Source organism: Anser cygnoides, chromosome 24 (assembly GCF_040182565.1).
Source record: "Anser cygnoides isolate HZ-2024a breed goose chromosome 24, Taihu_goose_T2T_genome, whole genome shotgun sequence".
Taxonomy (NCBI): Eukaryota; Metazoa; Chordata; class Aves; order Anseriformes; family Anatidae; genus Anser; species Anser cygnoides.
The window spans coordinates 5,200,998-5,227,561 of NC_089896.1; the positions used below are offsets into that span (position 1 = coordinate 5,200,998).

The window sequence follows — 26,564 nt, forward strand, 5'->3', positions numbered from 1 at the left end:
TTTAAGGTGTTTATACCACCGACTATAAGATAAGCATGAATTTGAGACCAGTACTATTCCCTTCTCCTCTAGGTCTCCTTTCTAGGAAAGAAGGCACTCACAGATACAATTTTAGTCAAATGGAAAAAAATTACACTAATAGAAAAGGATTAAAATTAAAGTCATTTAAACATTGCTGTTTTCTGTAACTGGAACAAGAAGAAAAAGTGACTCACCCATTCTGACATACGAAGCCTTCTCATTTACCTTTAACAGTTATTTAGCGTTTCAGACAGATATAACGGTATCGAGAAGACACGCAGAGGAATAATTCACGCCACTGCAGCAGTTATGTCAACAGGCGTACAACTATATATACGTGATGTTGTCTCCAACTTTAATAGCAGAAATATGAAATGCAGAAGGAAATGGCTATTAGGTTTCCTACATACTTTTTCTTTGAGCCTTTGTGAGATTTCTCCGTTTTCTCAGTTGATCTTTCCCTTGAGTGACTTGAATCTCTCGAGTCCACTGATTCTCTGGATTTATCGCGTTTAAGATCTCTTTCCTTATGTTTTTTACGGCGTTCGATATCAAGGCGCAGGTCAACAGGGTCGTCCTTATATTTCCCTTCAGCCTACAAGTGCAGGGAAGGGGAGAGTTTAACACAAAGATTTACAGTGCACTACTTCAGCACCATTACTTTGCTACTGACTGCACAGACTTCTGGAGAACAGGAATTTATCTGAATGCTAATCAATACTTAATCCATTTTAAGACGTAAAATAATGCACAGATTTCAATTTTCCTACATCAAGAGCACTGTTTTTAACCTTTAATTTCTTTTAAACAGCATTAGCACAGCCTGGTAATAGGTAGGAAGAAATACAGAGGCTGACACTTATTGTATACACCACAGCCAGTGAGGTGAGAACAACTTGGAAATCTAATCCATCTGATTGTGTGTCAGGCATTTTTGGCATGCTGCAGTTCTAGCAGCCATTTATCCCCGAACAGCAGCACGCTCACTACCCTGCTGACGTATCATCTAGCAGCATGGAAGGAATTTTTAATCACCAGGTCTGAAAACTTGAGAAGCAAAAGGTGTCTCCAAGTGGCAAACAGCTAAGACAGTGATTGCTAATCAAAGAGTTAAGAGACAGAGGCCACCAAAATGCAGTGATCAAGGTTCTTTGGAGGAATATCAGCATCCCACTGATCTTTAACACATCTGTCAAGAAGATCTGCTCTGTGGCAGGTATCACCTACAGCACTGCTTGCCCCTCGACCAGAAGGCACCACGTGAAAGATGCCAAGAAGTCACCGCAGATGGCACGTGTTTCTCCACATAAGCCTAGCAAATCTACTAATGCCAACTACCTGGCATTCACAAAGAAAAAAAAGCTGAAAAAAACCACAAAACTAGATTTTTACTTTTAAATAGCTAACTAAAATAAAAATCTACTCATGCTTGAGTTCCATTGAAATTGCTGCTTAAATGATTTTCTCTAGAAAATGTCAAGTTGTGTTACTGTGTATATTTTAAGACCCATGACTCTTCGATGAACTTCTGCTCTGACTGCACACACGAGCAGCAAATTGACAGTGGCTGTGGTTTTGACAAACATTTAACAGCGGTTCTTTAGTGGGAAGCCTGTGCACAATGCTGCTAGCAACATACAGCCTCCACTGTTGCGTCCAGAGATTGCTACTTCATTTACACATTTACACTTCATTTACTTATCTTGGGAACTGTATTACTTGATATGCAACATAAATCAGATTAATCGTCTTGAATTAAATACAAAAGGATTAGTAATTCTCTAGCTATTAAATTTTTTACTTACATGAGTTTCTAAACACTTTTTTGTTTAAATAAAAATGTCAAATAACGCAGGAGTGGGAGCAGACGTTTTGTTTTGGTTTTGGTTTTTTTTGCTCTTCTACTTTCCCCAGGCAAAGAGCTTTAATTTCTACTCTGAGAATAAAACTGCTCCCAACACGATGGATGACAGATAAGTGACAAAATCAGCAGCAGCTCCCTTATGTGGTACAGCAAACACCTATTTGGGTTTGTGAGGGCACGTCTGTTTCACGGAAGGCTGGCGAGCTGTTTGGAAACCACGTTTATAATACACTCTGCCAAGCTGATGCTCAGAGTTCAGGCCCATCAAATCCATCTCACCATCGTCCATGTCAAGCCACAAGTGTGTTTGGAAAAAATCGAAAACAAATATGAAACAAGTAAGGTTTCAGCAGGACTGTTTAAAATCTCTTCAACGTTCAACGTAAATATGTATGAAGGTGAATAAACAAAGTTTAAAATCCCAAACATTAAGTTAAGCCACTTTAATGATCGTTTACAGTACGTGCGATGGCTTAACATTGATCTACTCAGAAAAGCTAGCACACTAAATTCCAAATGGTCTGGATCTACTCAAACAGGTGCTGAATGTTAAAGTAACAGCAATCAACAGAAATGGTACAGTAAGTTGTTAGAACAAAATTTATAATCTGCTTAATAGTGTATCTTGTTTAGATAAGTATTTAGTTTTACTTTCCTCTTTTTGACATGCATGTCTTTTTGAAAACATGGTTGGAAATATCGCATGTATACAATTGATTTAATAATACTTACAAGCAGAAAAATATCACAAAAAGTCTCTTCTCTCATCATGGGCACTTGTTCCAAAAATCCTCTCTTTTTTCTCAAGCTCACCTCAATTGACTTTGGGGTCATTTACCATAGTCTAACCACTTCACAAAGGTTGTTGATACATTTTTAATAAAAATTAACCCTTTGTAGTTCATTTTTAGAATTATGCCCATCCTTAAAAGAAAAACACAAACTTAAGTAGAGAGTAATTTAAACAAAAACATCACTGTTAAGTTCATGCCCAATGCACTCATTTTGTTGAATTAAACTAATCAGAGTAACAGTTCACCTTGAAGCCAGGATCTCTGGAGCTTTTCGTTTCCTCTTGAGAGAATCCATGTTTTCTAAAAGTACTGGGAGAAATATCTATCCTCCTAAAAGAAAGATAAGAGTCATCTTACAAACAAGATTAAGTTTTTACATCAAATGTCACTTAAAAGCAGACTGTCCAATGTTTCCAAATCTATTTAAAACTCCTCATTTTTTCCGTTTTTGCTGAAGCTACTTTACAGCAACTTAAGGTTCACGAATAGGTCTGTTGATGTCAAGCTATTTTTCAATAAATAACTGTCCAAGCACTCTTTCAGCTGTAGACAAAAGGACTGAGAAAAATATAAGGAAGAATGCAACATAGTAAAACATAAATGCAAGTCTTTTTAAAACCAGAACTTTATAACATTATGAAAATGCCTATAAACGATACACGATCAAACTTCTTTTTTTAAAAAAAGTTTTCATATTCCCATATGCTTACCCAGTAACATTAGCAAGCTGCTGCAAGTCCATCTAAAAAATATTAAGTCTAAAATGTAAGGAATTCAAACGATTGACTAAGACATCCCCTCTCCTCTTCCACCAGGACATCACTTCTGTCCTTCAAGGATTTACTCACTAACTTCCTTTGTCTTGTCAAAGGCTGGGTAGGAGACTAGACACAACTCTAACACACAAGCCATACTGCACGACTTTCTTAACTAGGTACAGATCCACCCATTCTCTCCTATTCTTGAATTACTCCAGAATGACTCCAGTTTAAGAGAAGGAAACATGAAATCCCCCCGCAATGCCACCAACCTGTGAATTTCAGGGCTCTTTTTGTTTTTAGCTGCATCTTGTTCCATTCCTTTCTTTAGGTATTTGGTAAAGCGTTCATTCAGTGTCATTCCTGACGATCCAAAGTGATGCTCTGTGGGGTGGTTGAGCAAACGTCACAATATTAATACCATTTTTGTAAACAGGAAGAGCACATCAGTCCCACAGCTTGGTCAAATTCAGTTGCAGGACACATGAAGCACACACATGAGCAACTCTACACTGCTGACAAATTTCAATTTCACTCTTGAAATTAACAATTCACTCATGTAACTTACTCTTGAAATTAATGGCATGTGACCTCACTTTACAGACATGATTTAGGTAAATATACACAAATCAACAGAATATACAAATTCTAAGCCACAGTCTCCCTGCATATTGTTCAGGTAAAAGCGAGAACACCTCTTCTGCCTTTCCAGAAGAATTTTTTTTAATGTAAATGGCAAGGTGGGTGTGCAGGCAACTGGTACTTGCAAGGTTGTCTCTGGATAAAGCTAGACTTTTAGGCTGTTCAATGAAACAGAGCTCAAAACTGGCGAATGTAGAAAGTTATCAGGATGGTTTGGGGTGCTGGAGTAGGTGATGTACGAGCAGAGGGGAAATGGTGTCTCTCTCTTTTCTTCAAAATTCAACTGGACACAACCCAATGCAACCTGATCCAACCTGCATGCTAGCTCTGCTTTGAGCAGGAGGCTGAGCTAGGCTCCAGGAATCACCTCCAACTAAATAATTCCATGACTACATGATCATCAGCTGCTATCCTCATCTATCGCATATCTGCTGGAGAACAGCTCTCTGAGCATTAACCAGAGTACATGAAAATCACTTGTTTGGGCAAGGAGGGGGGGAGTGAACCTTCATCTGAGGATACAGGGACTTTGACCCACCTCTTACGTGATGGACTATAGTCACTATGTGTTGAGCAAACAGTTCAGAAGGACTTCGCTGAGACTGAGCAGACTGAATATGATGAAAAATAGAACGAAATTCTTGCTCTTTTTTGTTGCTATGCACAAGGTCACGACACAGCTTGCGTTCCTGAGCCAGTATGCCACTTGGACTAGAGAAAACAGACCACATGAAGTAGAACAAGGGAAGCAGTTTGTTTCAGAAGATCAAAGTAGAAGAATTTTTATATAATACTATGAAGTAATGTAGTAACATTAAATTGCACAAGCTAATTGCTTATTTAAATATCTTTAAAATACACTAATCTAAGTTACTGTACTAATTCAGATCACTTGTTGCTCTGTACTTGGAGGGCTGCAGAGATATTAAACCCTGACAGCTATGAAACACAAGCTCATTCCCACCCCACTAGCTGGCTATAATCCTCTGCTACTGTTCCTAAATTTGAGATCAACCTCTAACATCCCACATGGTATATTAACATTTACTGGCTACTGCTGTACAAACGTGCTTTCTGGAGCAACTTTTTATTGCCTTAAGATTTCTTGAAACAATGCCTAAGTGGCTGTCAGAGCTTCCTAGAGTTTCAGTAATGCTACGTTAAGAATAAGCGTAAATGCTCTCCAGAAGAAATGTCTAAGCAGCACTGTAGTTTTACTGTATCGCAAACTTCTAGAAGCAAGAAGTCACCATAAGGCTGGTGCAGCATAAAAACTGATGTAGAAACATTTACAATCTGAAATGAATCTAGCTGGAAAAAAAACGAGAAGTTTTTTAACCTCTGTGCTACACATTATCTGCAAACTGGCAACCCCTCCAACCTCCTGCCACACAAAGGGATCCCATAAGTGTTCTAAGGCCAGAAAAAATTTTATCTCTAACACTGAAAAAATAGAAATTGTGATACGGTATTACGTAGCCTTCCTCAGATCTGAGGAACGTAAGATCTCAAGAAGACAAACAGGCAGCCAAAATTACTATTTAACCTGCCCAAAACTATAGCAAATACACACCGTGCAAGATCTTCGTCAAAGGAATCCATTCGAATATTGACCTGGGCCTCACGAGTAATGGAAAAGGAGGATTTGCCAGGAGCTAGCCCATCTCCTTTCGTTGCTGGCTTTTCCTTTACCTCTGAAGTCTTCCTTGGTGGTGGGGAAGAACTTTTTTCCTGGCTTGTTTTGTAAGTGGTCACTCTAAAATTCTTTTCAGGAACAAAGCCCCTGTGACCTGATTCAGCTCTCTTGGATGCTGGCCTCTCTTCTTTTTTTGATCTTTCAGAATAGCTTTCCTCCTCTGCTTCATCAGATTTCCTTTGCTTCTCCTTTCCAGGTGGCAAGAACACCACGCCTTCCCATTTTCCTTGCCTCTCCTCTTCCTGACTTTTACTTGATGTCGCTACCACTTTAGACATAAATTTGGGCTCATCATCAAACTCCGAATCTTTTCGGCCCTTTGCCTTATCCTTCTTTTCCTGCTCATCCGTTTCCTCTTTGCCATAGTGACTTTCCTTGTGGAACTCCGGTGCCTTTAGCTTGTCAAAGTCATCCCGGAACTTGTAGCGCTTGGGCGACTGACTGCCACGGTATCCCTTCTCAGAGTCTGCTTTGGATGCATAGGAATCAGATTTTGCCTTTCCATCTGTTGATCCCAACTCAGAGAAATTCCCTTTTTCTTTAGGTTTTTCCTTTTCAACATTTGTTACTTTCTGCTCTTTGTCTTTCCCATTCTCAGTCTTCTGCTCTTCCAGATACCTGTTCACAGAAGAGACATTACAACAGTTCTCTTAGTAAAAATCAAAGAGGTTAATACTTCAGTGGAAAGCAGTCAAATCTTAGAGAACACAGATATGCATGTACAAAAGATTGTCTCTAGGCCCTAAATAACTAAAATGTAACGCAGATTTCTTGGCCTGGATTTTAGACTTTTACTTCTCAATAAATTCAATAAATGTAGAAGAAAATGGATATGCATAACTGATGAAATGAGGCTTAAAAGCAAGTAAAAAACACACTTACCCACAGATTCATTTTAAGGAAAATAGTAGCATCTTACCCAATCAGTTTATTTACTTACAAACCTGCTTCAGGAGAACAACACATCAAAACTTTCAAACTGGGCTGTTCTGCTTTAAACAACACACTGGAAATAAAAGCCTCAAAAGCTACTTCAAATTTTGGATGCAAGTTTCATAGGTAAGCTAAATATTTCATGACAGACTGTAAATACAAATAAAAAGCAAAAAGGTTAACAGTGAGGAATTTTGCTGGGAGAAGACAAAACATTTAGTAAGAACAACAATTTATCATAAGCTAGTTTCAAGCATCAGAACTAGGTTTTAAAGCAATCATTAAGCAAAACCCTAGCTTTAGGCAGAAAGCAGTAATGCTCAAGGACGTTAATTCAATGCTCTGAAAAGCCCAAACCAGAGTTTTGTGGTTTTTTTTTCCTTTTTAAAGTTCATACATCCTTGATATAGGATAGTCCGAAATAACTTTAAAAAGAATAAACTTAAAGCACCTGTGAATGCTGCCATATCTTTTAAAAGAAAGCACCACCTTAAGGCAGAAATCACAGTGGACTAACCCAGCAAACACAGACGTGGTAAATCGAGTCCTTCCCTATAGAAGGTTGTGTCTTAATCAGTGATGACTTCAGTGCTTGCCTCTTAATTTCCGTGATGACTTCGGTGTTCATCATACCACCCACATACACAGGCACAAGCTTCAGAACTACAACTGCCCTCGGCTGCTTGCAGCAGGCCATGCAGCAAGATTTACATTAGATATTATAAAATCAAAGTAATTGAAGAATACACTACTTAAAAAATCTTTAACCGAAAAGTAAATTACTTAAAAATGCAAGTTTCCAGTGCATGCTGTTAGGCTGCTAGAAAATCTCACTAGGCACATCTTCATTTCAAGTGTTCGTGCACTATAAACAGTTTTGCAGGGAACTAACAACTGCTAGCACTAGCCAAGTTAAATCAGAAAACGAGCCCCAACTTCCTGCACCACGGGGCTAGGTCTGCTTTTTGTTCCACCACCGAGGCTGTACCATGCCCACAGCTACCTAGCACCCTGCACACATGGGCACCTTGTTCCAGCTGGAGCCCGCAGACAGGCTGAGAACTGCTGCAGTGCTCGTGGGGACGCCTACACATGCGAGCTGGCTTGTCAAAACACCCTGCCACAGAGAGAAACGCGTCACTTGCCTCTTTGAGAAGGCTCCTCCTCCGGGAGCTGTGGTTTCCTCCTTCTGAGAGGTACTGTAAATTGAACCGATTGGCGTTGGACTTTTGCACACAGGGCTCTTCCTTGTCGGGCTCAAGCCTGCCGAGCCATGGTCAAACGGACTCTGGTGAGAGCCCGCCTGAAAGGAGGTGCTGCTTTGCAAAGAAGAGCTCAGCTGCGACGGGTTGGAAAGCGGAGGGCTCGACTTCTGCAACGGACTCGGCCGAGGAGAACGACGCCTCACCACAACCGACTGGAGAGGGCTTTTTAACGCAGGACTGCGTTCCCTCGGGCTAAGCTCAGGCGCGGCAGCTCGTGACGCCGAACCTGTCCCATAGGTGCTCATATCTTGCCATGGTTTTGATCCCTCAGATGCCTTGACGTCTTGAGCCGCCGCTCCCGAAAACGGCTGCTCCTTAGAATCATCCCCTTGATTATCTCCTGCAGCCTGAGATGCCCGGGCATCCTTGGAAGATGACTTCTTCTCCTTTCCAGACTTACGCTTGGAAGACTCAACTCGGCTATGATTTGAGGAAGACCGAGAAGAGGAAGACCTCCTTGACCGATCAGAAGATGACTTATCGGAATTTCTAGAATGACTTCTGGACCTTGGTGAAGGAGACCTCCTCTTGGGTGAACGAGAGCGTGACCTCCCTCTACGAGGGCTATACGCTTGGCGGTAATTTTGCCAGTTAGACCTGTAATTGCCATATCCTCCTCGGTTATACTGGCCCCATGGATAAAACCCTCGGTTTCGGCCACGAAAATAATACGGTCTCCTGTATCCTCTGTTATGACCTCTGAAATCACGGTTCTGATAGACTCTTGGATGGTTCCTTTCTCTGTTATGAGATGGAGAATATGATCTTGAACGAGACCTAGAACTGATAAAAAGGAAAAAAAGTATTTTAAAGTTTATTCTTAACTTTTTATTTGAAGCCTTATCTTCCCTCTCCCATGTCCCTCAGTTCTCAAATACTTTTGAAATTGATGATCAAGATGAAATCCCACTTCTGTGCCAGGTAAGTTAAACAAATTGCAACACCTCAGCACGAGGAGAGCAGGAGGGGTGCAGATGGCACACTGCTCTGTAGGTCAAGTTTCAAAAGGTGAGCCAGTTGCCACAATTTGGAAGCTGGAACTCCAAACGAGCAGGACTGCAGAGGGAGGCAGCCACTCTCCAGCCCAATGCCACGAGATGGCGCCGTCCAGCACTTCCTCCGCTCACAGAATGAAAGCGCCGGCTGTTTGTATAAAGAACAGAACTGGATCCAAGACAAGCAAAAACCCTGTGAGATGACTGATTGAAAGGACAAAACGTTAAGGGATAATTGTTTCAACAGTCTCTCCCGTTAAAATGTTGGAACTGCTGCTGTGTAACTGCTCAGAAGCCGCAGTGTAGCTCAGGTTTAAGTGCCAGCTTTAGAGCAAGTATTTCCCAGCTGTTGGAAAAACACAAAACTCTGTTTAACGTCTGAGATTTTAGCAAATGGTGCTTTTAAAATAGAGAAAGTGTCCAAACTAGTAGAATTAAATAAGAAATATTTTTCAAAATGAAATTTAAGTACGTAATATTTGTTCAAACTGTTTCCACACTCCCTTCCTACGTTAAGAGACCCATACAGACCCTATAAAACACACTCCAGTAGACACGTATGTCTACTACAGAGCAGCAATACACAACTCTCTGCTGCCCCCTCTCTGTTCACATCCCAAACCACCATGCACAAGGCAACGCAAAGCTGCCATTAGAAGTCCCAAAACATTGAAGTACGTGCAGGCAGTAAGAAATGTATTTTATTTCTATTTTTTCCACCTATCAAATACATTACAGTCATTGCTATCAAACAAATTAATGATAATTTAAGCACAGGCTTCATCTTTTACCTCAAACAACCAGAAAGCCTATGCAACTTACCTGAGACACCTCCTCATTCAAATCATAACGATAGGGAGGAAAAGCACAGGAACAGACAGCAAGAACAATTTATACGGAATCCTAGTCACAAGCACTGAGAACACTCCCGTTTTCAGAAAATTGCTGCATTTGTTACTAATTACCAGCCAGGGACCTGTTGTATGCTGCTTCCAAAATCTATTCTATCATTTCAGAGAGGTTTACAGCAAGAAACTTTCATTCCAAAAGCTGCAGAGACTATTTACAAGAAATCCCTTTAAAAAAATACAGCAAGTTCTATGCAAAATAAATGCCACCAGTAATGATAATTCTCCCAACTTTGCTACCCCCTGTAGCTAAGCAGCTAACGCTCTGCTCCAGCTCTAAAGCACGCACCATTTTGCAATAGTTAAAAATGAAAAAGTCATCAAGAAAGCAAGAAACAGTAGGCAGACTCCGACAGAGCAATGCAACTTAGAGAAAACAGTAAGCTTCCAGAAGAAAGAGTAAAATACTTTTCACGACGTATGCTCAGGTACACAGTAAGAGATTTTTGTGCCACGACACCATGTTAGACCTACCTCAGAGAATATCCTAATGCCATACAAGATGACTTGCCTGTACTAAGCCCCTCCATATTGATTCTTTTCCAAAAAAAAAAGTTATTTACAAAGCAGAAGCAGACTCAGCAGCAGCACAGAGGAAACAATCATGTTTGTACAGGGTGCCTTTGTTTTCAACTGTCAAAGTTCCTTCACAGCAAGGCAGATAATCCCAAATGACAACGTATTTTCCAGCATTCCAGCTTCCTTCTGCGAAGAACTTGGTTCGACTGAAGTCTCCGCCTCTAACTTAGTTTTGTCATGTCCTCCTCTCTCCAACTGGATGTTTATTATGGCCTCTGTATTTTAAAAATCTCTTTAATTGTTAACAGTTGCATGTGTTTACAGACTAATGATTTTCAGAATAAGTGTTATTCATTCGAGATCACTGAAAAAGCAGCTGAACATCATTATACCCAGTCCAACTAGAACGTCTTTGCCAGATACAGCTAAATGCTCAGCTAAAAGAAAAGGAAAAAAGCAGATATCCCGATAGCCAGGGAAGGAACGAGCCTTTAACTGGCCAGATCAGAATCAATTCAGGGAAGTAAGAACAACAATTACTATGCACATTAGTGATTTCTCAAAGTTAACTGCAATGAAATTAACTTCTACTTTGTCCAACCAGAACTAGAATTTTGTTTTTACTGACTCCTGTACATTGACAGGAGGGGCAGGGAAATAGCAACACAAAAATTGCCCCTACCTTTCACAGCAGTGTCTGTTAATTGACATTAAGACTCGCCTGGATTCATTTTCAAGAGAGAAAGCATGCAACATCTGCAAAGGCCCCTCAAGCCTGGGATCAATTACATTAAAAGCTTAAAAAAGCCCAAGATGTTTAACAAAACAAAGGAGCATGCTTTGTTACAAACCTTTCCAACTCTCCTTCCCTGCTCTATGGAACCCACACTCAAACTCTCTCGCTCAGAGGAGTAACGCCCGTCTGATCAACAGCATTTCAAATCTGCTAAAATTATTCTGTGTACACAGGTTGTCAGTCATGATGAAATGCCAAGTTTTTTTGTACTTTGCCCTGCTTTGGCAATTTCAAAACATCATCATTAACCACGGCCACCCTTTAATACAGGAAACTAGAACTTCACAGAGATTGCGTGTGGTTAGACTATTGTGCTTTTCCTAATGCTAACACGTTACATATAGCAGTAATTAAGAACTGCAGAAGAACGCAGAAAAACACCTTTTGGCATGGGCTTCTATCAATATCTTTTAGGAAGAGGGAAAGTACAGACGTCTTCTCTTACAGCCTGGCGTAAAATGGCTGCACCAACTTCACTGCAGACTGCATCCCTGACAAAATTAGCTATGCTAACAAATCCACTTTCTGATGTAACTGTGCTGTACCTGCTAGCACTCTTATTAGGGGAAGGAGATCTAAAAAGAAAAGTAAGATTGCTGTTCACCAAAGACTTGCTACAGGGACCAGATTACGAGTTCAAGCGACTTGGCAATGCTAAGAACTAGTCCAAATTTCTTGTCCTAGTCCACTGAAAATACTTCAAAACAGTACAGGTTGGCAGGAAACAACCTAAGACACAGGACATTATCTGTCCTTAGAATCTAATCAAAGGCTTTATATAGAAAAGGACTAAGTGACAAACCACCTGAACAGGACGGAGGAAAAAACAGAGCCACACCCACAGACTTCAGAGCTGCACACACTTACCTAAGCCTGCGTTTTCTTGACCGTGAGACAGAACGAGAACGCGAGCGAGATTTGGAGAAGGAACGTGAGCGAGATCTTGATCCGGATCTTGAACGAGAAGAACGGGATCCAGACTTTGATTTGTTGGTTTTAGACATCTTTGCAAGCACCTGTCAGTTACACCTAAAGGAAACAGCGAAATAATCTTTGAAAAATGAAGTCACATTGTAGACCTGAAAGAACAGGCAACATCTGGCAGTCTGAAGAAATAAAATAAAGCTTATCTGCCAACCTCTCTTATCCCCCCAGACTCTCCTCTAATTTTTGGAAGGAATCACAAACAAAAACAATAATCCAAGATAAATTAATAACCCTGTTTCCACAGATCTGTCTAGCTATGAACACTCAGGTTAAATCCAAGATGTGTCCTGTCTGTGCAGTTCACGCAGTTGCTGTGCTCAGTGCATCATCCAGCGGGGAGTTGTAGTGCAGCCAAAATAATTTAATGTCCTTCCAAATATTCGCAGAGTTATTCAAATACTAAAGATAGAAGGTAATACCTTGTAGTATTAAGTGACTCAAAGTAGCTACCACATAAGAATTATCTGTGTTATTTTCAGGAATGTAACCAGGTACAGGTTCAAGAGTCCCTTAAGAGGTGATTTTAGGGCGTACACTCTGACCAGATAGTCCTTTCAGTTACACGACTATCTGATCTGTCAGCTTGCAAGCAAAACTTTGTATCGAGATGCAAGATTTTCTAAAGGACTTTCATCACCTCTTACCTTCAGGGAAAGAAAAACATTCAGGAATATTCAGGACAGAAAAACCCACAATAATTGTTAACATAAAGGGCCGGAGCATACGGTTTACATTTGAAGGTCGGGACAAATCTTGATAGGATTAAAACTGCTGTGTTTCTTTCAACTGGTCAGATTTTTTTGTCAGGGAGCTTCCGACAGGGGCCTTCACAAACTTTCCCCTGCACGGTATGAACAACCACGTTTTGTGACCTCCTTTCCACGAAGGGCTGGGAGCAAACCTAACATACCAGAGTGACAGATCAGAAGAGCTCATGCCATTTCTGTTCTGCACTTGCAGTGCTTTGAAACTGTAGTAATAGCTGACCTATTTAATTTCTGTATCCAGCCACAAACAAAATTCCTTACAACTCAAAAGTTGATCGTGCTGCGAAATACACTCCAGCTTCAGATTCCCCATTGGTTTCAGTTTAGTTCCGCAGCTGAAATGGAAAAGGCTTTGGCCCCTGGCTTGGAGGAGAGGAAGGGAACTGTGCTCCCTCCCCTCCGGTTACGTTCCCAGGCTCTATTTCCCTTCCTAGAAGCAGGAGGGAGCAGCAGCAGGTGGGAAGGGGAGCCATGCTACTGATAGCTGCTGTCTGGATCCTCAGCTATTCCACACCAGTGGGCAGGGTCAAGATCTGAACTCTGCAATTCCACAGGCAGTGGAGCTGAGAAGAAAACCTGCTCACATTAACCAAGTTTCATTTACAAATGTTAAATAAATTGCTTCTGCTGTTAACAGGCCACCAACTTCACCCCACCACCTGAATTACTTCCTTCACGTGAAGGGAAGCAAGACTACTAGATGACCATAGCTTCATCACAGAACGCAATTTTCGCATGAAAAACAAGTGATGGTTTTGGACAGGTTTCAGCAGGTGCTTCCCTCTTAGCACGTTGCTCTCTAAGCAGACTGAAATCCCATCAGGACACCCAACACCGCGCTGTGGCGTGGTGAGAGCTCTTGCTGTTTCCGTTGGCTTGGATTATACAACAGCGCAAGCACTCGGCGAGTTGTATCACTACCTGAAAACTAACACCAAAAAAAAAATATATAATCCCTCACACTTCAAGGAGATCAATGCACTAACCCAACCAACCTCCTCACCATGTAAATCCCAGGTCCAGCACAGAGGAGCAGACAAATTCCTGGCTAGACAGGAGCACTGCTTTCAGCAGCAGGGCAGTTTGATGAGGGTAAGGCAATCGGGAAGCAAAAGAGCTGAGCTACAGTCCAGCGTGCACTGCATGTGGTACCATCACCAAATCATAAACAGAGGTCCCATCAAAACCCTTCATCCCCTTCCTGAAGTTGCTTACTTCTGTGCTGATGAATCAGACCAAGGAACTGATCCAGCAGCAAAACAAATTAAAATTAAAAAAAAAAAAGACATTAGTTCATTAGAAAAACAAAGCACAGAGCGGAGAGAAGCAATGGATTGGCTTTCCAGGAAGCACCACGAAACGTTTATATTTACGTGGCAGACAGGAACATCCTTTCATAAACCTTTGCAGTTTAAATTTCTTCCAAGAAATTACATTAGCAAAAAGTCCCAAAGTTAGGGAAATGTTGCATACGTAATTTGGACAAAGGGGGGAAAATGGTGTAATGACAGGTTTACAGTTCTGCTTGTATATACACATGTACAACAGTAAAATTCTGGTTACTGAAAAAAACCACTTTATCCTGACTTATCATTGAAAGGGGATCTGTAGACAGCTTCATTCATGTTTTGGAACTTTATATATAATGCATGAAAAACGATACTTCAGGAGAAGAAAACTCTCCATAGCTTCCAGATTACAATTTAACATATTTTTGGTTTCTCAGGAAACATCCCCAGGGCTAGCAAGCGATCCTCGTAATTCTGCAGAGCGTGTTTTAGGGTTGGACCGATCGTCATACGTACTTGACCGTGTTTGATTCATTTCTCTGCAGATCCGTCCGACTGCAATCTGAGTCAGGCAAGCAGTCAGAACCAACTCTCACATGAAGCAACCCCCACATGAGCTACATGGAGGCTGCCAGTAACACCGCGAGGAAATCTGATCTCAATTTTAATCGGTGCACTAAAAGGCGACTTGCTATTATATTTTGTTCTCTTATTTAAGATTTGTCACCTATCCCCCTCTCAAAGACATCATTGGCAGGTCACTAAGACTTCCTATAACGTGAAACATTGTTTTTTTGTTCGTTTCCCTCCAACAGATTTTGCCAGAATCTGTTCCAAATCAGCCTCCACTACGTTATCCCAGCTCCAGGTAGAGGCAGCACGCCTAGAAAAGATTTAAGCGTCTTTGTTTTTCCAGGTGCAATGTAATAAATCCAGAGGTGGAATTTTAGGTTCTCTGATCAAACAGAAACTACAACTGCGACTGTATTAATAAAAATATATTACTGAATAAACATAACACATGCTTAACTAAGAGCTGGCTTTTTATTAGTGCCTATTTAGTTCTAGTACGTTATCAGCACTTCAGTTTTAATCACGATACATCCTCCTCTCAAATAACTTAAGGAATCTCAGAATACATATGAGAGCCCCAAAAGATCATTTAGTAAAAATCAATCCAGTGTTTTTAATGTACACCTTCCCATGGCAATCAGGGTTCTCAGAACAGACTGAAATTAGACGGCTTTACTGAACCTAAGCGGCATCTCTCCTGTCACCGGATCCCTGGTGGAGACGCAGTCGTTGGACAGCTGCGATACACACTCTGAAAGCACAAAGGCAAGCTGCTGATACCATGCACGCTACACAACTACAGTCATGGCAAAGCGAGCCCAGTATCTGCCGGAGAGAAACAGCAGCTCCTACGTGCAGTGCAGCTATGGAAAAGAAACCCGAGCTGTCACGGTTTCAGGTATACCACTGCAAAAATCACCCTTGGAGCCTGACAGTTCCCAGTTCAATCTACTACAGGTTCCTGATGCAAAAATAAATAAATAAAATTCCTAGCTTTATCAGAAGCAGCTAGGGAGGCTGAATTTTAGCTGGCAAGCCTTATCACAAGGAAAGTAGAACAGCTCTGCAATCCAATCACACTCACTGAATATTGCTGGATTCCACCAGCACGCTGCCTGGCTCTCTGCTACGTGAGCTGCAGCTGCCCTGTCCTCCCCCTCACCCTCCACCCCTTCCCCTCACCCTCCACCCCCCTTCCCAGGCACGGCAGGCAGCAACTGCACTCCATCAATCTCACACCTCCGCCGAGCAGAGCCGCCTGGCAGACCTGGGCACCGAAGTGCCAGCCGTGGTTTGCGCGCCCACTCTTTCAGGATACGCTTTGTGTGATTATTCCGTCCTACAGTGCCGCAGCAAAGTCAGAAGAGAAAAACAAGTAAAGACTTCGCTTCTACTTCTGGTCCTGACAGCAGACTTCTCCGCTTCTGGGTTCAGGCAGATGTAGGGCACTTTACCAGCATAAGAAAGGAGGGACAGAGCACTGCGACTCGCAGCAGCCCACAGAACAACTCGCCTCACTGACGGCAACATTCCTGACTTCAAGATGCTTGAGGTCAAGCTGGTTTGGACTTCGCCTGAGCCTTAACTGGTATTTAGTATTATTTAACTGGTATTTAGAAAACATCAAGGAATGATAAAAGGGTGGTAATGCCAAAAACATGGTGAAAAGGTCTGTTGCAAAGGAGTCACTACACATTCATTCCTTCAAAGGGATGATAGTTCCAGTGTTAAGTGAAGAGCTGCTGTCATGAGCTCATTAAATTGCCCTTTTCAATACACTTTTGAGAAACCATGACCCCAAAGCAGTCCCTGTGAAAGCTGTGACTGTCTGTGGCTCTGAGATCATGTAAGAATCTGCTCATTTAAGTATGCAGAAGTCCGTAGCCTCTGCTGCCCTAGGAGAGAATAAAATAACACTGTTCAAATCCATGAGATCATTGAAAACTGAAGATCAATAGTAGCTGTGACGGTCCAGAGTTTATGCCGAGTTACTTTAATTATTTAAATGGCTAAAAAGCATCTCAAATCCTAAAGTGAACAAAGAGGCAGGAGGAAAACAAACTGCCAAAAGCTGAGCATCTGTGAAGCAAACACCCTGCAACGCTCGCTCCCCGCATTCTAGAACGGGAGGAAGGCGGCCCTGCTCTGGGAACGAGGAGAGGATTGCAAAGACGAAATCTGCGTTAGCTGAGCACTGAATTGGTATCAACAATTTGCAGCAAAAAGGACTGATGAATTGCAACCGGAAAAAAAAGAGGGGATTCTATTACTAGAATTTTATCCCTTTTTTTTACCTCCTTTTTTAAAATAGAGACATTCAGCTATGTAAACACGACTGATTGAGCACTTCTCTCTGTATCCATTTTAAGGAAATTCCAGTGGACTGACTTGTTTTCACTTTCAGTTGCTCTACACAGCCAAATTACATATATGGTTACCAAACGCTCCGACGACTGCCAAGGCGCTTTGAGGAACAGCACAATGCCGATCACGGGGGCAGCTGCTAGGAAAGAGGGCCATACTTCATCACGGGCTGGTACTTTCCAGAAGTGGGAAGCTTGTTTTTATTTCTAAGATCATGTTACACGTTCTCGTTCTCCCCTTTCACTGTACTAACAAAGCTATACCCATTCCACTAAAGTATTTTAACATCATTCCACAGAAGAAAGTTTGCAGAAAAAAAAAAAGATTTAATGTTGCCTGTTCTATTAAGGGAGAAAAAAAAATGCACCAGGGGAAATCAACAAGCACTACCACTGCTACAGCAAAGTTCACTCCTATGCATGGTCATTTTTCAGGGAAAGAATGTATGAAAGGCCCATTTATAAATATTTCCTTTTAATTCACTAAATACATCTGTGGAAACAGCAACTTTTCCAAGGTCAGCTAGCCAAAAATCAGTCCAAAGCCAATCAAAAACCTAGCACACTAAACCAGAACATGGAAACAAAACAGAAGAAACAATGGTAATAGGAACAACTGAATAGCATGAAGATGATCTAAATTGCATCCCAAAATCATAAAACTGCTCCCAACTAAATCCTCTGGGGCTTTGATATAATAATGTCAGGGAAAAGCTACATTATAGAAGGAGATTACAAAACTATCCCACGAACTGTGTAATTTCAGGATGGCTTTCTATTAAATGACAGCCCTGAGGTTCAAGAACAAGCTACACTTCAACATAATACCAGCTCTAAGTTAATGTTATCAAGCCTGAATTCAATACGAGTTGAAATATTTTAATAGGCCAGTACCATTAGAATTTAGTTCTCACCACGGCTCCTCCTGGTTGTGTCTCTTCTGAGATAAATCATTTTCCAAGAAAAAGTACGTGGTTAGAGCTGACCTGACAAAGCACAGCAGAAGTGGCTTGCAGCCCACAATTACAGCTATGTTACATTGCACAAAGAGCTAAATACCGTCCAAAAACTTAACACACTATTTTTTTTATTATTTTTTTAAATAGTTCCCCTAAATACCAACAGTAAATACCAACATCTACAGTCATGCAATTACAGAGGTGCAGAAAGGGAGAACTGCTCCCTCCAACCTTGGGCTAGCTTGACAACTGTTTTAAGAGTAGACATGATCCACTTTAAGTCACAATTTTAAAGCTGAGCCTCTTTAACTAACAAGAGGTGTAAGTCCTCAGAAGGTCCCAAAATAGACCTTAAAAGTATCACTTGCTTTAAGCTCTTTAAGAGTCTTTACAGTTTACTTTGATCCGCAGCACTTACTAGCCAAACACTAGCATGGTACATGCGGTACATGTGCCAAAAGCTCCCTTGCCTTAGAAGTTATTTTTAATCTTTGCCAATTTTCAAAAGGATGATTAATTCCTAACATGAGGTAATTACTACTAGAATAGAAACCAAGTTTCTATGCTCAATCGGGAACCAAGAGGTTAAACAAACCAAGCATTGGAGTCACTTCATCTCCCCTATGTTAACACTGCAGTTGTAAACATACTATGGCACACGTTTAGTCCTTCTAAGAATTAATGATTTACTTACTGAAATAAAATATGTTCAGCTCCTAAACAAAAAAAATTGTTCTGAAAGAATCTATTCTTATAAAACCTGCTAAGAATTACCCTGATGTTACAGAGACACCTGTAAATGAAGCAAAGCTGACCAGCGAAGGCAGCAGGGGCTGCTCACTTACCTTACACCTTTTAGGTTTTTCCACTGAGCGTGACGCTGTGCCCCTAAAGCCATGCACACAGCCTCATTCAGCTCACAGGGGGATGCAGCTGTGCAAAGCATCAGAAGATAAAGCGTGCCTGGTCCTGAGAGGGGACTACAGCAGAAGCGTTTACACAGTGCTATGGAGACTCCTCATTAGCAACCTGCTCCAACAGCGCTCATATTTCCTTCCTGCTCCCAGCTCCTGAGTTGCCGGCCCATGGCACCGACTCCACCTCTACCTTTAAAGGGACACGATTGCTCCTGCTGACACGCAGAGGGCTTCCAGATGGAGAACCAGCAGCCTGGAATCCTCTGACAAAATTTCTTAAAGTTTGGCGGCTATTTCAAGAATTAAAGTTTGCCTTCTCCATTTCTAAATCTTTGCTGCAACCCATCATAACGCTCAAAGAGAGGAAAATTGGAATAGAGAACGCTCCTACCAAGCCACTTCAATGGACTTTGCCCGAAGACAAGCTTTTGTCATGAAACGGTGTCAGAGATGTTAATGTTTTACCAGTTTTATGTCTTCTGACAGAATTCAAAACGAGCGCTCAACTCTGCTCCAAGCAATGGAAAAAACACACTGTCAAGTCTACTGCTGCTAGCCACCTCCACTGCCTACCTAGGCTTCAGAATCGGATTATTCAGAACAGTTAAGTAGAAATTTTATGCTGCTTTTCAAGTGGCCACCGACTGAAACCAGTGCAATGCTTCAGCCAAAAAAAAAATTTAACCAATAAAGTTTAACATGATGCACACCCAGAATATAGGGGATATCGAGAGGTATATTCCAGAACAAGCAGTTTTACCACCTTTGAACATTTTATTTTCTATCGCATGCCTACCTGCTCAAGCAGATTCACACCTTGCACCCTTCAACAGTCAGTTTTTACCGTCTCAGCTTTGTAAGTTATGAAATCAGGAAACAAACCTGAAACGAGAAGAAAAGGCACTGAAGCACTTTTTATTTACATTCTTTTACTTACTGCTGTCAGTGATCAAAAGCAGTCTAGCTTCCGTAAGCTGACATTCAAATCTGTACCCAGAACGCTCACCGTTATCTTAAACATTTTAACAGAGCAGATGTAGTTGCAGAAGTTCACTGCCCATTTCACCACGAATTCTTTCACGGACTGTTTTGAAGAACATTGTTTCTAGACTCAAGCTTTCCAAATTCTACGTCTACTTCCTCCTCCTTTCTTCTGCCTGCCCCGCTCCTCATCCCATCTCCTCTTACATACATGCTAAGTTTTCATTCCATCTGCACAGCAGTACTGAAGCAGTTTCTCTCAGCTCGTTTGTACGGTCTTACTGGAGTCGGGACTCAGTATTTTCCCATGTCATTAAAGAGGACCCAGAAGCCAAAAGAAATAATTGCTTTCCTGACAAATTCATCCATCAGCATAGCACTGTCTTCAAAGGGTGCCACTAGTCCCTGTGAGCTGTCAGAGCTTTGACAGGTCAATAATTATATTTCAGTATTCCTCCGTGCACTGCTAGGGGGGTGTAAATTTTTTAAGGAGAAAACAACAGTAAACAGATCCTCATAAATGACTCCGTGCTATTAAACCCCTGAGCTACCAGCAGGAATGTCATTTACTCTGTGTTCAACCACAAAATAAACCTGTTCAAAGATATACTTACAAAGATACACCATTCTGTTTATTTCCCTGAACAACAAAAGGTTTCAAAGGCTACCTGAAGATTACTCTTGCTCTGAAACGGCAACCAGGTCCTACTCTCATCCAAGAGGGAAGGTCGTATTCCAAGGTTTAGTGTCTTCTACACCACGTTTACCAACTTTGGGGGAACAAAATGAAAACATACCACTGACTTTTTAATGCTGTTGTGTCAGTCTTTAGGGTTAAAGAGAAAAAGCTTGCTTTCTGGGGAAAGGCCTCTAACATTCGGCCTTTTGCAGGGGATATTGGAAAAATTGGCTGTAACCATTCTTTCTTGCTTTGTGATGAAAACACTTCATGTTTTCTGTTTTCATGCTTATTCCCCAAACAATATTACCACAAACTCCTGTTACGATATGCTGCAGATATTTGTCATCCAACTAAAGATTGGGCTGAATTATCTTCCATAGAAGAATACGGTTTTCATCTTAGAGCACTACTACAATAAAAAAGAGAACCAAGACAACACACAACGACTAGGAGATAACCTTTCTTCCAGATATGGAAAGAAAGGTAGGAAACGTGCTCAACGCTCGCTGCTCAAGCAGAAACCATAGCCCAGGAGTTTCATATCCCAGAACACTATAAAGAACATTTCTATATGCCAAGACGTGGGTCAAACGAAGAACATTTCTTGTTTTCACAATGCCTTTTTCCAGGAATTTGTTTCCTATTTCCAACTGGCCTGTGCTACTTTAATTACTGTCTTTTTCCATCCTCCACTCCTTCTTTGAAGTCTTTCAAGCAGCACTCATTATTATTTCAGACCTCTCGCAGATGTTAGAACAGAGCAGAACCACCAGAGCCCTGCACAGAGCGGTCATTTAGCAGGGTTACAGCTGAAATCTCTCCATCCTTGGCATGCCATTAGGGACTGCTAACACCACACGTTACCCCAGCCTGCCAGCGAAGAGGAAAACACAGCAGGTATGTCCCTGGAAGACGCACTTAAGTGTGTTACAGACAGAGTAGAAACACTTGGAAGATGTGGTAACAAGTGAAATGGTTTATGTGCATACCTTAGAAAGGAGAACACCACTGCAAAATTTGTTACTGCAGTTTCAGTTCATTACACAGTATTTACAAAACATTAAGTTGCAAATATTGAATATTTTGTAAGAGCTTTTGTATAAAGTCCTATAGAACTGCTGTAGGAAAACACAAATCTACTTGCTCCCTTCTGGCAAGCATTTAATGAAAAAAAATAGTTTATTTTGCTGTAAGACCCAACACAAACGAGACTACCTCATTAGTGAAAACATTCCTGCCTAGGCATCTTGTCATCCACTAGCACAAATGTTCAGTTCGGGAAGAAACAGCTGAACTGCTGCTTGATTTGCTCATAATAGCCTCCATTATCAGTGAATAATTAAAAAAAAAATCTTTCAGCCAAGTCTACAATTCATAATCCTGAGCTCCAAGACACAAATGAGATTAGTTAATTCAACACAAAACAACAAAAAAATCCTACAAAACATCTCACACAGTCTACTTTGCAGAAAACAGCAATCCTCCAGAAATACCCTTATGAAAACACTCACAGAACCACCTAGTAAGTTAGTTTCATTTTCTACAAAAGCAAGCTTTTTACCATTTGGATCAGACATTTGAAAGGCGTTCCTCCATTTAAACTGCAGTAGCCTTTGTCCCAGCCAAAAAGCTCCCTCTTTGCAAGTTTAAAATCCCAGAAGGTAAAAATTATGGATTGCTCACGGACCCTATTTCCCAATCTGCACTCTGGGAAGATAGCAGGACTGGAAAATGTTGAAATGAACAGAAAAGTCAGCCCTGTGTTCTTTTTGAAGTGAAACAATAAATCAGCTGTTTGTGAACTTAAACAATAGCAATTACTGAAATCCACGCCTAACAGAGGCAGAAAATCTGACCGAGCAATTAAAAACGCAGTCGTATACATGATCTTGTAATTTACAGCCCTGAGAACACACAGAAGTGGTGATTTTTGATCTATCTATCCCCCAGGGAAGTTGAAGAGGTAAGCGGCATCTGTGGATGTCAGGAGAGTTGGCCAAGAGCATTGCTGTAAGGACTACCAAATGTTAGTTAACATACAGTGACACAAGTTAGGAAACTCAAAGAAGCGTTGAATAAAACTCAACAACCGCCAGCGTCTCTTCAAACGCATTTCAGCACGGTCTCATTTCAATTTAATGCCTGGCTGCAGAATGCGAGCTGCACTGTCTGATACCAAATCGCGCTCTGAACACCGAATGATACCAACGAGAACAAACTGGTTAAATAAGCGAACATGAGCTGCTGGGCTAATGTAAAAACCACACCGAAAATAAATTTGTAATAAATTCGGTGCTCAGCACTTCCCCTTGCACTCAGACTCCCTACTCTCAGTAAAAGCACCCTAATGCCCATGTCAAATCAGAGCAACGTCGTTTATTAGACACGTATCTGGCAAAGAATGAGTTTTTATTTTCTTCGGCAAGTGCTCCAAAGGGTTATTTTTCATCCCGTGCATTAATTCGCCGCAGTCCCCGCAGCACTTGGCTCTTGCACCTGTCGAGGCTGCTCACAGCTGAGGGGCAGCTCGCACAGCAGCACGCGGCCACAACACCCCAAAACCCCCAAAAACTAGTGAGAGGACACGTGGCACCTCCAATTCCCGTGGATCCTCCAGCCCGAGCAGATGAAAGTTTGCCTGGACTGCAGAAAGCCACTCCAGCAGCAGCAGCACTGGCTTCGCAGCCCACTTGGGACAGGAGGATTTATCTGGCGCTCCCTTCTAACCAGCCATTAACCACGGTCACCCCCCTCCGTGGAAATCAGCGTTAATACTCGGTGTCAGCCGTGTTTTATTGCTGAACCAAAACCACATTGCTCTTAACGATGAAATCTGAGCTAAAAATCGCAGTCCTAATCTCAGTGCAAGAAACCAGATCTGGAAGTTTTATCAAAGAGCAAATAAAACATGACCACAGCAGTTCTGGCTACCAAGGTGCCTAGAGTAGGTTAAAAGATGAAAATAATATTCCTAAATGAGTCATGTTTGACAAATATCAATATATTGAAGCAAATTATCTCCTGTTCTCAAAGAGCCGTCCAAAAGCACGACAGATTAACCTTGCTACGCTACACCTGCTCACCAGCAAGCTGGGCACTGAAGTTGCACAAGTTTCTTAAAAAAAGAAAAGTGAAAAAAGTTGCAGGTATCTGGACATCAGAGCACACAAGAAGTGCCGGGGTAACACACAGAGTACAGAAGGCACACTCTGACTTCACTAGCTCAGGTATCAAAGTCTAATAACCTCACTTTCTACTCGATTCTTCCTTGTCCAGCGAAGGCTTGGTCTTGCAGCAAACATTAAGCAGGCCCTCGACATCAACAGAACGCTCAGGGGACAGGAGAACGAGCCACCTGCACGGCTCCCACTGCCGCCCCGGCGGACTGCAAATTAAAACGCCATTTCTAATCACGCAGTTCAAGTTTCATTAAGGTAACGAGCAGAAGAGCGATTCCTCTTCCTACAGCAAGTATCCAGGGTATGTTTTCAGGAGATGAATGTCAGAAGTCAAGCTAAAGCCTGCAAGTACACCTACCAACCTCCCCAGCGAAAATTTTCCTGGACAACACTGCTAAAACGAAAAACAAAACAACTCAAAACAGTGTGTTCTACTTCAATACATGCCAAACACGCTTCGGGGGAAAAAAGTTCCGATTATTCTGCCATGGCAAGCGAAGCCTCAGTTTGTCAATAGCTGTTCCAATTTCTCTCCACTCTATCTGCTTTCAAAATTAAGATTTTCCTTAAAGTATGCCTGGGCTTTCAGACAATTAAACTAATATTTTAAAAAGCTTGGCATTAAGTTTCAGCGCTGCTTTCAGATAATTAAAAGCAGATTCTATAGAATGGCTGGAAGATTATTTACAGGTTCTTCCAGAAAGGACAGATTCTGCAGATTGCTGTGCTGAACAATCCCGTTCCAAATAATCTGACCAGCTGTAAACTGACTGGTGACTAATTCTGACATTAGTTACTTGGCTAAGAACTGTTTTAGGCATCCTTGAGCTTAAAGTCTTCTGTTTTTATTCAGATTGTTTAGTGACATGGAGCTCAATGCAAACATATCCAAGAAAAAGCTGATTAGAAATCAGCATGCATGTTTTTGTAACAGAAGTCAGGCAGCTGGATTTCCTGTTAAACACGGGAAAAAAAATCTATAGTAAAAAGGGAAAAACCTTTCAACAGCTTTCTTCTCCCAGACCTACACAACCCAGGAACAGAAGAGCAGACAAGCAGAAAATTCAGATCTTACTCAAAACTAACTGCTTCCTCACAGAGCAGCCCTACTATTTTGAGTGGTACTTGGATGTGAACTGAACCCTCGTCAGAACTGTTGGGGGCCTACGAATCCTTGTGACTGCAGTTTTAGAACCCCCAAGAGCAAGAGAAGCAAGAAATGCTCCAACTTATTTTACATATGAAAACTACTCACAAATGAGTTAACCAAAAGAATTCGGAGCCATGAATAATTGAAGTTATTGTGCTACTCCCCATGCAGCAACGGAGGAATAAACCGTGACCTCCAGCGAAGCTTTCAGCTCGCTCTGGTCCCCGCAGTCTGGAACCCAGCACACCACATACGCTAATATTTCCTTCGTTACAGTGACCACAGGGCGCTTTAAACAGTTTGGAAGTCATGCTCCCAAAGAAACAGTAAGTACTGGTAAGAACAATTGAATTTGGGGTACCTTCTGAAACACACAGCCCCCAAACTGGGTCTGTACTGAGGGATTAACACTCTTCACGCATTTAACCTAAGAGAACGTGGGCTCTGGCAATTTTCAGTTATAAGCTGCAAAAAACAAACCCATTCACGTATTTATCATCAAGCCAACACTGGACATTACCTACCTCAACCTGAGTCTTGTCACCTTAGGGAAAAAACACGGAAAAGGATGTCCGTGACTTGGTGTTACGTACCTCGTATAGGTCTCCCATCAATGGTGTTTCTGAACGTTGCTTTATGAGAAGCGGTTGAGCTCTCACCTAAGGAGAAAAGGAAAAACCAAATTTAAACCAACCGAGACACGACAAGCACAGCACTGGGTCCTGATTTTACCTGTCCGTCCCAACACTGTTTCCCAGTAGAAAAGGCCACCCAAAGATGCCCACTGCAAGCAGACAGTGACTACGCAGACCCTGAACTCAGGGAACTGATCTCATCCACAGCCCTAAAGGAGCAATTAACTGCAATAACTCACAGGGCCCAAAATAATCAGGTACCAGCCCCCGAAGATATCACACGCTCGATCCTCTGTTAAGGCACAGGTTAGCACTGTTAACACCGAACCTCCCCTCTTAAGACCAGGATTTCAGCTTGACGCCCCCACCCCACTGCCCAAGCCATCGTTGTTTGTACTCTCAGAGCAGAGAAACTTCTGGGGTTACTTGCCCGGCTTTCATTTCTTCCTTGCACTCAACCAAAGGTAAAAACGAAACGCCAACAGCGATGGGGAGGACATGTGCTGGCTGGCCACACAAGCTACAGCACCCGCACTTCACAGACGGAGTTTCTTCTTTCTTACTCCCCCCCCCCCCCCCCCCCCCCCAGCTACCCTACACTGCATCAGGACAGGCTAAAAATGGCCGGGTGACGAATTTGGAGATGAAACAGCGAGCGGCCCCACTTGCTCTCGTGTCAAGGAGCAGAAGCTGTGAGCTGGGCTTTGCAGAGAGGCTTCGTCCTCGCACGGGTACAGCGGGGGAGAAAGGCACCGAGCATTTTCCTGCGAGACGGGACGGGAGGGCGCTGGCAGAAAGCTGGTCCCGGGTAGGGAACTGCGCCCCCGGGGCCCTGCGCCCCAGACCGGCTGTTGTCTGCGTATTATTTTTTTTATTTTTCCGTGTCGTTAT

The 26,564-nt window shown here is 42.0% G+C and overlaps 1 protein-coding gene across 4 annotated transcripts in view; it reads right to left on the minus strand.

The window, feature by feature from the left end:
- THRAP3 (thyroid hormone receptor associated protein 3) overlaps positions 1-26,564 on the minus strand; it is a 34,139-nt gene that overhangs the window by 3,475 nt on the left and 4,100 nt on the right. For 2 of the 4 annotated variants that reach the window (XM_048052692.2, XM_048052689.2), the window contains exons 2-10: positions 25,632-25,697; positions 19,843-19,928; positions 12,059-12,220; positions 7,854-8,756; positions 5,653-6,393; positions 4,618-4,790; positions 3,710-3,821; positions 2,925-3,009; positions 432-616 (exon numbers count right to left, since the gene is read on the minus strand). In XM_048052692.2, coding sequence (XP_047908649.1) covers positions 432-616; positions 2,925-3,009; positions 3,710-3,821; positions 4,618-4,790; positions 5,653-6,393; positions 7,854-8,756; positions 12,059-12,195 — 2,336 coding nt within the window. In that variant the 5' untranslated portion in view covers positions 12,196-12,220; positions 19,843-19,928; positions 25,632-25,697. Of the gene's footprint in view, positions 1-431; positions 617-2,924; positions 3,010-3,709; positions 3,822-4,617; positions 4,791-5,652; positions 6,394-7,853; positions 8,757-12,058; positions 12,221-19,842; positions 19,929-25,631; positions 25,698-26,103; positions 26,124-26,564 lie in introns of those variants that run through there. The other 2 variants (XM_066982659.1, XM_048052690.2) reach the window with 2 other exon arrangements.